This window comes from Dermacentor albipictus, chromosome 3 (genome assembly GCF_038994185.2).
Source record: "Dermacentor albipictus isolate Rhodes 1998 colony chromosome 3, USDA_Dalb.pri_finalv2, whole genome shotgun sequence".
Lineage (NCBI taxonomy): Eukaryota > Metazoa > Arthropoda > Arachnida > Ixodida > Ixodidae > Dermacentor > Dermacentor albipictus.
In genome coordinates, this window is record NC_091823.1 from 136,924,669 (window position 1) to 136,938,076 (window position 13,408).

At 46.8% G+C, this 13,408-nt stretch overlaps 1 protein-coding gene across 1 annotated transcript in view; it reads left to right on the top strand.

Moving 5' to 3' along the window:
- LOC139057925 (uncharacterized) overlaps nucleotides 1-9,004 on the top strand; it is a 55,718-nt gene extending 46,714 nt beyond the window's left edge. The window contains exons 6-7 of the mRNA XM_070536729.1: nucleotides 1,751-1,843; nucleotides 8,868-9,004. Coding sequence (XP_070392830.1) covers nucleotides 1,751-1,843; nucleotides 8,868-8,969 — 195 coding nt within the window. The 3' untranslated portion in view covers nucleotides 8,970-9,004. The remainder of the gene's footprint in view (nucleotides 1-1,750; nucleotides 1,844-8,867) is intronic.
- Nucleotides 9,005-13,408: the final 4,404 nt, after the last annotated feature.

The window sequence follows — 13,408 nt, forward strand, 5'->3', positions numbered from 1 at the left end:
TTAATTGAAATAATCATAGGGAGTCGTTTGCCAAAACTGCTTGTTGCGTTGCCTGTAAGCAACCGAACGTAACCAAAACTTGTAATATCGCTTAATCTTCTGAACCGCAATACCGATGCGTATTACACTGGGTTATTTGTGGAGGGGAAGGAAGTACTTCAGCATGCTTGCGTCGCATGCTCAGATGGTGCTGTTGTCGCGCTGCGCATACGCAGCCAAGTAGGTTTAGCCTGTCGCTTAACATTATGAGAGGCGTAGCTCGGCATTACTTTTGTCGATCCGAGCGGGAGTGGCCTCGTTTGAGAGAGCCCGTCCACTCACAGTAGGTATCATTCATAAAGATTATCGAGAGTTGTAACGCTTATAAGTCTGCATTTTTTCCAGAAATTTGGTGGCTGCTCCCTTATGGCTCGATTACTCGGGTAGTTACCCCACTAGCTACAATATAAGTTCGGCATTTAGGTTTGCGATGAGGAAGAAACTGCAACTTGTGTATTGAGTTACGTAAGCTTTTTTACTCGAGTGCCCAAAATAATATGTATATGTGGGTACTAAGCATGGATATTATAATGAACGGCATGAAAGTACGTATAGAAAAGGCATGTCATTGAATACAGTCAAACGTTTGCAAAAACTTCAGGATATTTCTATCGAAGATAAACCGAGCCGAAATCACTTCCGAAAAGTGAGCGAATTACCTTATGCACTTTGGCTACCTTTAATGAACGACGAAAACCCGCCGTGTTTGCTTAGTGACTTTGATGTTGCGCCTGCTAAGCATGAGGTCACGGGATCAAATCCCGGCCACCACGGCCGCATTTTGATGGGGTGGAAATAAAAGAAACGAACACCTGTGTACTTAGATTTAGATGCATGTTAAAGAACCGCAGGTAGTCAAAATGAATCCGGAGTACCCCACTACGGCGTGCTTCGTAATCAGATCGTGGTTCTGGCTCGTAAATCTTCATAATTTAATTTCTGAAACAAGACTGCGAGTCGGCCTAGTTGGAACAGATTAATCTTAAAACTTATTGTGCGCAAACAAACAGGGACGAAGAATAGAAGAAACACAAGGACGAGCGCTTTTCTAACAACTGGTTTTATTTTTTGTTATTTTTTTGTGCGCTCGTCCTTGTGTTTCTTCTATTCTGCGTCCCTGTTTGTTAGCGCACAATAAGTTTTAAGATTGAATTTCTGCAACGAATTACATTGCATAATTTTCATGCAGCTGCACATTTATTCTTTTCGTTTTTAAGGTTTGAGTGTAAAGGCTACGACAATTTTTAAGGACTCAGATTTCGTGGTTGAAATTTTCACACACACACACACAAACACAAACACACACAGACGCACGCACGCACGCACGCGCACACACACACACACACACGCACATACGCACGCACACACACACGCACACACACACACACGCACACACACACGCACACACGCACACACACACACACAAACACACACGCACACACGCACGCACACACACACACACGCACACACGCACACGTCTCGTTTACCGTTCTGGCGACAAAACATGCTAGCTTGTATGTCCGAGCATTTCTGCTGCATCCGTGAATAATGAACTAAAATTGTATTCTTGAATCAAAAAGCTTGCACAAAAGAAATGAAATATACATTCATAATATTGCTGTGTTAGGAGAAGCCGTCGCGTCAATTACATGTCTATGGAAAACGAGATTCGGAAAGCCAATATTGGAAATCATAAATTTTCTTCTTTCAGAGTCCCTCCGGTAAACAAGTTGGTTGTGCGTTTACATGTTACGAGGATGGACAGACGAAGTTTAATTATTTTCTCCCAGGCACAAAGTGTCGGGTAAGATATCTTGCCACTTTGTTAGACGAATACTAGCACACTATGTCGTAGACTGTTTTAAGCATTGACCTATAGTACATAAAGTCCCTTCAGAAGTTTGTTTTAGCGTAGCCAGCGCTATAAAGCGCCACCTAAGTGATTTCCTAGAGAACAACATTATTTATGTTGCTATTTAACTTCTGTAAGTTGAGAGGAACACGGACGTCTCAACGTCTATGTCCTCTCTCTTGTCTCGATTGTCGCTCTACTGTTACATATGAAATTTCTACCTTGCGCTTGGAACTTACAGCGATAACTTTTATAATTTATACAATTGAACTCGCAATGTTCCACGCACAATGTCGCGCTAGAAACTTAGACTCTGTTTATCCGTTTGAAGGTGAGCCCCAAATGCAGGTCGTGCAATAAATAAAACAGTGGTTTGTTTCCGCTGATTTGTCTTGGACCGAGGAGTCAGGGAGATGCGCACCCCGGCCCATGTAGCACAGGCTTTCAATGTTGACTGGAACCTATTTGTTTCTATGCTATGTACATAACAGGTAGATGCTAGGCTAAAGTTTCATGGCTCTTGTTGGTCCATATACTCGCGACGTGTCATATTTAGCAGACGTTCATGGCGCTTGATCGTTCAGCAGTTTTTTCTTGCATAAATTCATGAAAAACGACGAAACCGATTGCCACTACGTCTGCAGTAAGCAAGTATCCTCGCCCTCTAGCCGGAGTGCAGCACTCATCTTCTTTTCTTCACGTTAATATCATTCAGATGGAAAGACCAAAATTGCTTTAACTTGCAATAAAAACTTGGCGTTTGTACATATTTTGCGGACTGCTTGGTTTTATGCAGTTACCGTGAGCGGTTGTTGCTTCTTAAGCATTGCTAAAACGTTTATGTTCGGGCCTGCTCTTCCGCATAAAATTAGTGGACCGCCTGTCTGCTTGGGAAATTGCTTATATGACGTACCATTCCTAGATTTCCCTGCATATAAAGTTCCAGCCAGAAGAAACGAAAATGTGCTTTTAAAGTGAGGAATACCAACCCATCCAATTTAAAATTTCTGCTTGGCTGCGACTGTGCCATGCAGCCCTATGGAAACCATTTGCCGGAAAAATTGACAAGTATTGCTTTGAGGAGAGGCAGCAGTGCCTTGTAGGCAGAATAAGACAAATAAATTGTTGTATTGTCGCCGGCAGCATCGTGTTCGCTAGAGGCTGTCACGACTAACGCCATGAAAGCTAAAAAATTCTGCTAATGTCGGGACCACGTTTCCTCTTCTAACAAATGTTATCGCTTAGGGCAGAACGCACCTGCGTGTATCGGAAGTTTCTGGAATGTTGTCGACGGTTCTACCCGCTGTCTGTTGTCACCAAAACTTGTGCGATTTGGTTGGATGTATACACGACGCGAATTGTGTAGAACGCTCTGGAAGACACACAGGTACCAGTGATTATTCTGGGACCTTCGATGGCTCAGGTATAAAGCACGACGCGCTTGCCCCGCAGATCAGATTTCGAAGATAGCCGACTGTGTTCGCCGCTTTCGTTGTGCTTTGAGTGTAGCTTGCTATTGCGGACTCAGGTTCGTCCAATAAATAGTCAGTTTCGTCGTTCACAGTTTTGAGGCTCTTTTCTTCATCGTCACTACAAGGTGACATTTGGTGGAGGTACTTTTGAGCTTATGTACCAGACACCCCATAAACCCCACACAACGAAGACTACCCCAGCGTTGTCTCGAACTATCGAGCACGCCGCAGGCTACAAAAGGCGCCCCCGGAGCACGGACTTTTAGTGAGACGACCGCAAGGACAGCCGCCAAGTCACAACCACAATGACAGCTCCAGCTTCGCCCTTCGTGCTGCAACAGCCCAGAGAGCCACTGAGGTTTCCTAGATCATTGTTTGAAGACACGGAAAACTGGCTTGAAATGTATGAAAGAGTCGCCACATTTAACAACTAGAACAGCGACGACAAGCTGGGCCATGTCTTCTTCTCACTGTGAGACGCCACAGGGACGTGGTTCGACAACCGATAAATCACCTTAACAAGGCGAAACCTTTTTCGCCGCGACTACGCGCGGACCTTCGCGAGCGTCGTGCGCAAAGAGCGAGTGCCAGCTCTGCCACGGTGGTCGTATTTCGATGAGGGCGAAATGTTAAAATACCCGTGTACTTAGATTTATGTGCACGTTAAAGAATCGCAGGTGGGCTAAATTTTTGGAATCCTCCAGTAAGGCGTGCCTCATAATCAGGTCGTGGTTATGGCACATAAAACCCCATTTCTTCAACTGCTCATAGAGACTACAGGCACTGTCACGGAAGACATGACCCGTCGTTTCCGACAGGCCGACCCAGAAATGTCTGAGGAGAAAAGAGTCCGCTTACTGATCCTGGCCGTAAAACGACGAGCCTTTCGCCGGAGTAATCCGCAACCTCGCGAATAACGTAGCTGAGTTTTTAACAGAGGCCACGGCGCTTGAGCAGATGTTAAAAAGGCGCATCCACAAATATAACCGCCAAGTGCTTTCGACAAAGAGCGAAATTCAAGCACTAGGTTCCGACGAGCTTCGAGAGACGATTATAACTGTCGTACGTGAAGAACTGCGAAGGATGTTCCCTTTGACGCCGCCTGAAGTAGCATCCGCTGCTGACGTTGTCCGAGAGGAGATTCAGCGGTCACTTGGAGCCCCTGGAGCCCCGCGGCCTCAGCCGGAAGCGAAGACTTATGCCGCCGTCACGCTCCCCCCTTCACGCCCGCGCCAGGGCCCTGTAACGCTACAGTTCCGTCGTTCACCGACGCAGCCGCCAGATCGCCCTCCCTTCGCTTAGCGCAGTTACACAAGGAAGACAGAGGTGTCGCACGCTGCAGACCACCGCCCGTTCTGCTACCACTACGGAGAAGCGGGCCACGTCTACCGCCGGTGCCCAAACCGTGACATGGGTCTGCGAAGCTTCGCCGTTAATGCGCGGCGTCTACAGCTTGGCGAACGGCCTCGTGATATCGCCGACTACATCGCCGCAAGCACAGTGGAGACTCCGACCTTCTCCGTGTTCGCTCTCACCAGGATGCTACCTGTCGCCGCAGCGCCGATCGTAGAGAGGACAAGCCCATGAGCAGTCTGTAAGCCCATGTCCGGAAAACTTAAAGCAGTAACCGATGAAGGCACGGTTGCTGTACTTATAAGTACCGAAGATGCTCCACCGCCGTCGACAACGTAGTAAAGGCATGGCGCCGTGCCGACGAAGTCTCGAAGCAAAGGATACGCCGACATAAGAAGACCTGACGAAGAGACGTACTAGGTACAGAACAACGCGATGCAGCCGGGATGCGACGCCACAACCCATTTTCAATGCATGACAAAGAACCACTGACCTCGATGTGCTTCTCGACGGCCACAAAGTAACCGCTCTAATTGACACTAGAGCCGACAACTATGTCATCAGTGTACCCTTCACCGCCCTCACTTCCGGACAACTTGAGGACCCCTTATACTGCCGAATGGCATCTAAACAGCACGAATTAAAGTGCATAACTAGACTTACACTGCGACTTTCGTTATCCTTCGAAAGTGCACACGCAACGTTTTTCTCAGCATGGAGTTTCCGAATCAGCATAGCGCAGTCATTGACATAAAGTCAAAGTCGATCAAGCTGTCCACAAACCAATAGATACCTCCCGAGACAACTTCCAGTCAGCATATCTTGACAGTACATAAAAACCAAGTTAGCATCTCGCCTCGCGCAAGCATTCTCATTTCCGTCGGCATGGAAACAACCGCAGACGTAGAAGGCGTCATCGAGGGCGACGAACGTCTACTGCTCGACCGCGAAACTTGCATCGCAAAAGGGATCGTTCGACTGCAAGAAGAAAAGAGGAAGTTGTGCTGACAAACTTCAGCCAGGAGTTCAAGCATATTCGCATGGGCCCGACAATCGCATATATTGAGGACATTGTGGAAACGATCAATGCGTTTATCCTGCCAGACTATGCCGCATATACCTTGACGACCATGGTACCAGGCTTCGACATAAATCCAAGTATCCCCATGAGTAAGCAGCAACAGCTCAAATGTCTTCTCCGACGGTACAAAGACTGCACTTCGACGGCATTCAGGATTCGACAAGTGCCACTTCCAAAGCATCGCTTAACAACCGAAGAGTGCGCTCGACCACTCCGCCACAGCCCTTACCGAGTTTCGACGCGAGAACATGAAGCTATAACGCAACGAATCGGTGAAATGCTGCGCGACGACATCGTCCAGCCGTCCAAAAGCCCGTGCGCTTCTTCGATGACTCAGGTATTATTGTCGACGCTCTTGCTCCCGAGATTAGATTTCCACGATCGCCGATTGTGGTCGCCGCTATTGCGCTTTGGATGCAAGCTGCTTTTGGGGGCACAGGTTCGCCCAATTGAAAGTAACTTTTGCGACTGTTTTAGTCATCGTCGCTACAACGTGACAATATGTCGTTGATAAGTTACTGCATTCTTTAAAAAAATCATGATGTTATATTTATTCAAAAAGTATTTATGAATCGGAGAGCTGGAACTGGAAATGAAGCAAAAATAACATTTATTAAATTATATCAATAGCTAAAGGCACTGCAATACTTTAACAGTGGAGCTGTTTAGGCTTTAGTTCTGCCGTGGAGGGCTACTAGAAAACACAGCACAGCTGTGCGCCGCGTCGCGTTGCCTAGCAACCACCTGCGAGAGCACCGAGCCACGTAACATCCACGCATCCCACGCGCGTAGGGCGCAGTCGTGACGTCACAGGTGAGTAAAAGTGCGGAACAGCAGGCGCGGCGACACACGTATCGTCTCCTGTACTCCGCGCGTGCGTGCTGCTACCATGGGAACACCGAAGAAAGTCCGGACGCTCGAAGAAGTGGATTATCAGGAAGAGCACTGTACTGCCCAACGAGAAGTGATGCGTTGCCGCCTAGCTAATCCGGAACATCGCGCTCATGGTGCGGTTGAGAAGAGGCGATGCCGAGTCGAGGATCCCGAGTTTTCAGTCCAGAGAACGCGAGAGTCGGCGCCTGAACGCGTGACGTCGCCGAGAAAGCGATCCCGGCCTGCGGCTGCTCCAAAACTTCCATCGTCAAGCCCGCCGATACAACTTAGCAAAGCCTAGCATAACCTCGTAATACCTAGAAAAAACTTACGCATGCTTACCATAACGCCGCAAAACCTAGAAACCACTTAGCCAAACCACCAAAAACTTAAGAAAACCTAACGCGACCTCACGATACCCACAAATAATTCAGGCAAGCCATGTAAAAGCTAGGTGATCACAAGCTCCGCCATTGACTCCAGCCTTGCACCACGAGTGCAAGCTACGCAGGCTTTTTTCTGGCGTACAGCAATTAAAAGTGAGCGCAAAAAGACGTGTCACACTGGGCGTTGGATTGTGAGCCTACATACCAAGTTATTCACATTGTACTCAACGTAAGAAAAAATAACGCTCGACGTGGCTTTTTAGTCGAGCCTCTCACAATCATAGTGTTTGTTGGACCAACGCTTCTTTTTGGAATATAAATGATTTTGATAGAGAGCATAGAATGTAAATGTGATACACAAGATTTTTTAGTGCAGAATGAATTATATGCAAGAAATCGCACAAAGTAAAAAAAAAGAAACTTATGGCTTGACGCCGTCCTGGCAAATTTACAGAGTTAACCAAAGAGCCCGAATTTATTTCATCAAAACTGCTGAAAAAAAAGGTCATTAGTTGCTTCTTTACCCTAATGAGAAGTTCAGGTGCAATGCCGCTCGCAGACGCTTGAGGACGGCCGAGCCCTTTAGCAGTTTGGTCGTCACAGCGCTGACCAGTCATTACAACACCGGGGGAGACGCCACCATTCGTCAGGAACGCATAATGCGTCCGGGCGGAGGCCCCTGCGAACTTGGGTTCAGGATCTCGTCAAGCCCGTGCCTGCGCACGCTAACACCCTTCCTCCAACGGTCTCTGCTTACGTCGTGGTCGGCAGACACTAGGGCTTTGTGGAAGTTTCGATGCGGCTGTTTGAAGGCCTTAAACGCAGGCGTCCTTGTGGCCCAACGAGAGTAAACCTCTGCAACCCAATAAATGCCGTCATCACTGCAACTGATGCTGAAACAGGCGAAATAGAAAGAGGCTTACGCTCGTTGGGCAGCAAGGAGCCGAGCGTACAAGGCCTTCACCCAGCCGCATCGAAGCTTCCTCGATGGCTTGGTGTCTACTGGGCACGACGTAAGCAGGGGCCGTTTGAAGAAGGCTGCTGGGGTGCGGAGGTACGGGCTTGACGGGCTCCTGGACCCAGGCTCGTAGGGGCCTCCACCCAGACGCATTATGCTTTCCTAACGACCGGTAGCGTCTCTCCCGGTGTTGCGGAAACAGGCGGCAATTCGACGAGACAGCTGTACGGCTCGGCCGTTCTCGAGCGTCTGAGAGTGTCATTGTGCTGCCTACACCGGCCGGGCTTCTCATTAGGATAAAGAAACAACTGCTGCACTTTTTCTTTCCACAGTTTTGATGAGATGAACTCGGATACTTTGGTTAACTGTACGTTCTTCCAGGGTGACGTTAAGCCAGAAATCTGTTTTCACCTTGTTTAATTGCTTGCATTCCCTCTTTTTGCACTTTCTTATTGTCATCCCGTTCCTGTCAATCGATGTTAATGTTTTGTAGACTCAATGCCATAACGCTTTTTGCCGCTGCTACGATTTCTCTTTTATGAAGTGTGTTTTTTGCGTGTCTTTAGTTGCAGCTGGCTTTATTCATTGCTGGAACCGAAGCAACACCTCGGCCTGATAAATAGGACACGAACCAATTCCTTACAATGCCGCACTCAACGAAATATTACCCTGTCAAATAGGTTCCATTTGCAGTGGCTGGATGCGCTCACACATGGCAGGGACTCCTAATACCACTTAGAAAACCTGGGATTCGTCTAGCAGTTTCACCGGTGATATTATGAAGAAAGCTTTATGGCCGGGACACTCTGATTTTCGCAATTTCTTTCAAAGACAGCATATTTTTCATTTACAGCACGCTGTCGCGCCAGGAAAATATGTGGATGGTACATGTTTCAAGGAAGAGCCGAGTGGTGAAGTCCATTGCAGCGACATCCCACCTCCAATGGCTTGCTGAGGATGACAAAGGGAATTACATCACTCGGAAACCACCATTGCAGAGATCTTCTGGGAGTAAACGCCTTGCGTTGTTAACTAGAAGCCTTAATATTAAGACTCTTCTGTTCGAAATAAAGATACAACTTCGTAATGAACTCATGCCTTACGGAGCCCATCCAAATCAAGATATTTAGACGAAAACTTCCATAATATTACTAACTAAATTGATCAATAAACGCATATTTCTTGATTATTAAATACATGCTGCTGACACGACGTCCATGCAGGAAAGGGAAAAGTAAGCTATTTGAAACAACAAAACATGTGAACCCAAAAATTCCAAAGGGGCAAATACAATTTCAGAAAGCCAAGTGATTGAAGTCATCAATGGTGAAAGAAAAAATGAGTATTTAACTATGTTAGTTCGGCGGAAATAGGCGATTCAATCACTGCAATGATTGTGGCGAGCAGCTCTCGCCTTTAGTGGACTTATGTACATTGTATGCTTGAATGCCAATTTGTGATTGAGCAGTTGAGAAATAAATTCAAGCCGTAAATATTTCCTACACAATTCAAGTAACGGAATTTCAATATGTCTCGTTAGTTCAGTGGCACAGCCGAAGATCGAAAATTTGTTGTACAGAAGCCCGACTGGCTGCCTTTGTATTCGTTCAATTGTTAAGGCAATTTGGGCTGCACTGAGTGTTGGTGTCCGTCCGTCCGTCCGTCCGTCCGTCCGTCCGTCCGTCCGTCCGTCCGTCCGTCCGTCCGTCCGTCCGTCCGTCCATCCATCCATCCATCCATCCATCCATCCATCCATCCGTCCATCCGTCCGTCCGTCCGTCCGTCCGTCCGTCCGTCCGTCCGTCCGTCCGTCCGTCCGTCCGTCCGTCCGTCCGAGCTTCGTGATCTCGCTGCTGTAATGGCGTCGTGGTCATGGCTTTAGCCTACCCAGTGGTTCAAAATGTATACCAGCATATGCAATTATGTATTAGTTTGTGATTGTGGCGCCATCGGGGTCTTGGCATCGTCCTCATTTCAACTTTGTCATCAGACATTTGTCATACCGTCATCGTCATTTCAACGGCGTGATACGGTCGTCCTGCATTGTTGCCACACTGCTATCATGATACGTCGCGGTAACCCGACTTAGCTACCCGACTTAGTAACCCGACTCTCGTCTTGCCATCGTGATTTATTTATTTGTACATACTGCAGCGCAATAAGCGCTATAGCAGCAGTGAGGTTAACAGAAGGAAATTACATACAGAAAAATACGATACGATGAGGGGGATGTGCTGGCAACATTCATCTTGAATTGCAGATTAAAATCTTCGGGGTGAACATGAGCGAATAGACCCAGATGAGGAAGTCCAGTTTTCTACGCAACGTAGGCAAAAGCTAAATTTAAGCATATTTAGTGGCATGCAAATAGGATAGGGCATCAAATTCAAGTTGTGATGTCGTCTCGTGAATGACTCTGGCACGAGGTTAGTATAGTTGATTTTTAAGTCTAAGGGAAGAATTGACGACGCTGCGCAAGAAATATAACGATGCTATGCGGTGACGTGAATTTTAAGCGAAGGTAATTCAAGGAACGAAGTGCAGGAAATGGTGAAAATTCACGATTATAACGGTGACATGAGTCTTACACTTTTTTCCTCAATTGCTTCGAGCTTGTTAATCTCACACTGCTTTTAAGGGTTCCAAACGACAGATGCGTAGGAAACAACCGGACGGATTAGCGACATATATAACCGTGGCTTAGTATATTTTAGAGAGTGGGATAGTGTTACGAACTTGGTAATGTGATTTTTTAGTGCTTTGTTATAAATGTAATGAATGTGATTAGACCATGACATGTTATACGTAAAAATAACACCGAGATACCTATACTCAGATACCCTACACAAGCGCAGTTGTTGGAGTAATGAAAAACAGACGGAGAAGATTTTTTACAGAATGACATAAGGACGGTTTTATCAAAGGTAATGTTTATTTGCCGGGGGTTGGACCAAGTGACAAACCTAGCAATGACATTTGGAGGCGGTAATGATCATTAGAACAGTTACTACCTTCGTATAAAAGACAATCATCGGCATAAAGACGAATGTTACAAGAGATGCTAACACGCAAGTTATTTAAGTCAATTAAAAAAGCAGCGGTCCAACTACAGGAGCCTTGGGGCGCTCCAGATGTCACATCAATAGATGCAAAGACGGCCGAGCTGTAACGGACAAACTGGGTACGATTTGAAAGAAAGCTTGAAATTCATTTAATCAGTTGAGGATTATTTAGTACATCGTTAAGTTTAGGAAATGAATTTAAAATGTGATCATGTGTCCAATGCTTTAGAGAAGTCTATAAATATAGCTTCAGTATGGTTGCCAATATTAAGGTTAAGGAAGATGTCATGGGCAAACTCAGCCAACTGCGTCGTCGTACTAAAACCGCGCCTAAACCCATGCTGTATTCCTGCCGGAAACTATAGATATCAATATATGCCGATGATATCTGCATATGGGTCTCCGTCTACAAGCATCGCCGCCTTGCACGAATTGCCCAGGGAACAGTAAAAGCCATTCAGGGCCACTTGGCAACGATTGGATTATCTCTATCAACAGAGAAATCATCATTCGTGCTATTTCCTGGAGTGAAAAAAAAATCTACACGCTTGACGCTGAATTTGGACGGTTACCAGATTCGACAAGTCAGCAACATCCGATTTCTTGGCGTTACCTTATACCACAGGCTACTCTGGCGCCGCGGTGTTGACCACGTTGTGGCGTCATCGTCACGCAGGCTACATGTGCTCAAGCGAGTCGCTGGCATACGCTGGGGCAACCACCCGATGTCAATGCTACGGCTACATACAGCGTTGGTTGCCAGTCGGATCCTGCATCAGCTACCTCTGACGTCACCCTCAGACAGCCAATAGGAGCGCTTAGAAGCCATTCACAGAAAAGGTATCCGACTTTGCCTTGGAGTCCCTCAGCCAGCGTCAAACAAGAAAGTGCTCTACGAAGCTGAGTCACGCCCTCTACGAATTGAGGCTTCCCAGGCTCTCATGATCCAGCCACTACGATTGAGTGAGTCTACGCCTAGTTAAGCCCTCTTACGATGTATAAGTAACAGGCCACGCTCACATTTTTATGCAGCACTGAACATGCTTCGCGTATTAGGATTGCGCTGCTCGAGACAGAGGGAAAGGGTAGAACCACCATGGACATTCGAGGACATCACAAGCAACTTAAGTGTACCACGATTGCACTCAAATAGCTGCATTACCTCTGCAGAAGCCAAGTCATTAGTCCTGGAACATCTGAACACTACTTGCCCGAATCGCCTACAAGTATACACAGATGGCTCTGTCAAGGCAGACGAAGACCGCTGCGCAGCTGCATTCTATATTCCCTCTCTTAAGTTAGACGTGGTCTGGCCGTCTGGACTGTATAGCCTCGTCGACAGTTGTGGAAGGCGTAGCAATAGCTTCTGCTCTGTGTAAACTAAAGACTGTGCCTCCGCAGAATGTGGTTGTCCTTACGGACTCAAAGGCCGCGTTACAACAAGTATACCGTGGTCTGCCATCCCTCAAGTTCCCACGCAAATCACTAGCCATCGTGAAAGAACTCAACAACAGAGGCTTCACAGTAAAGTTTCAGTGGATTCCCTCCCACATTGGTATCTCTGAAAACGAAAAAGCTGATGCGCTTGCATAGGCAGCGCTCTATAATCCTCCGAAAATCAAGGCTTCAAAGTGTAATCAAGTGCGAAAATCTCACATTCGAAATCACTTTGTGTCGCTTTGGGTTCCACCGCATGTGCCCTGCGTATCCAAAGGATTGCACCGAGAGGAAGCCTCACTTCTATATCGAATAAGGACAGGATCTCCTAATACGCCAGCCTAGTTATTCAAAACGGGACGAATGAATTCTCCGAACTGTACGGCATGCAATGAGACAGGAGACCCTGAGCAGTTTTTGTGGTCCTGCCAGCAATTCCAAGATGAAAGAGATGCTCTCCTGAAGAATCTGCAAAAAAAGGACCTTCTGCATGCGAGCCTGCAACACCTTATATTTCCCGTGGGATCAGTTATAGCCCGCAAAGAAACTTCACGTCTCCTTATCGAATTCCTAAGAGAGACTGGTTTGATGGACATATGGTGAAACCCTTCAGCGGCTTTGTGCGAGACGCTCGGGCGGAGCAATTTCCGGCCTTGATCACCAGGCTAAACCCGCCTGTTGCTTCAATTCACCACCACCACCACCACACCACAGCATTTCTACTTAAAGCTTGATCATCGAGCTTGATAATAACGAAGACGGGTTCAAACATTAAACAACAATGCTCAAATAGAATAAAAACCTGAAATGAATAATAAAAAGTTGTTTACAACAATGTCAACCCAAATAAAACAATAATTCTTCGTTCAACTAGTAAATGAATATGGCCGTTTAA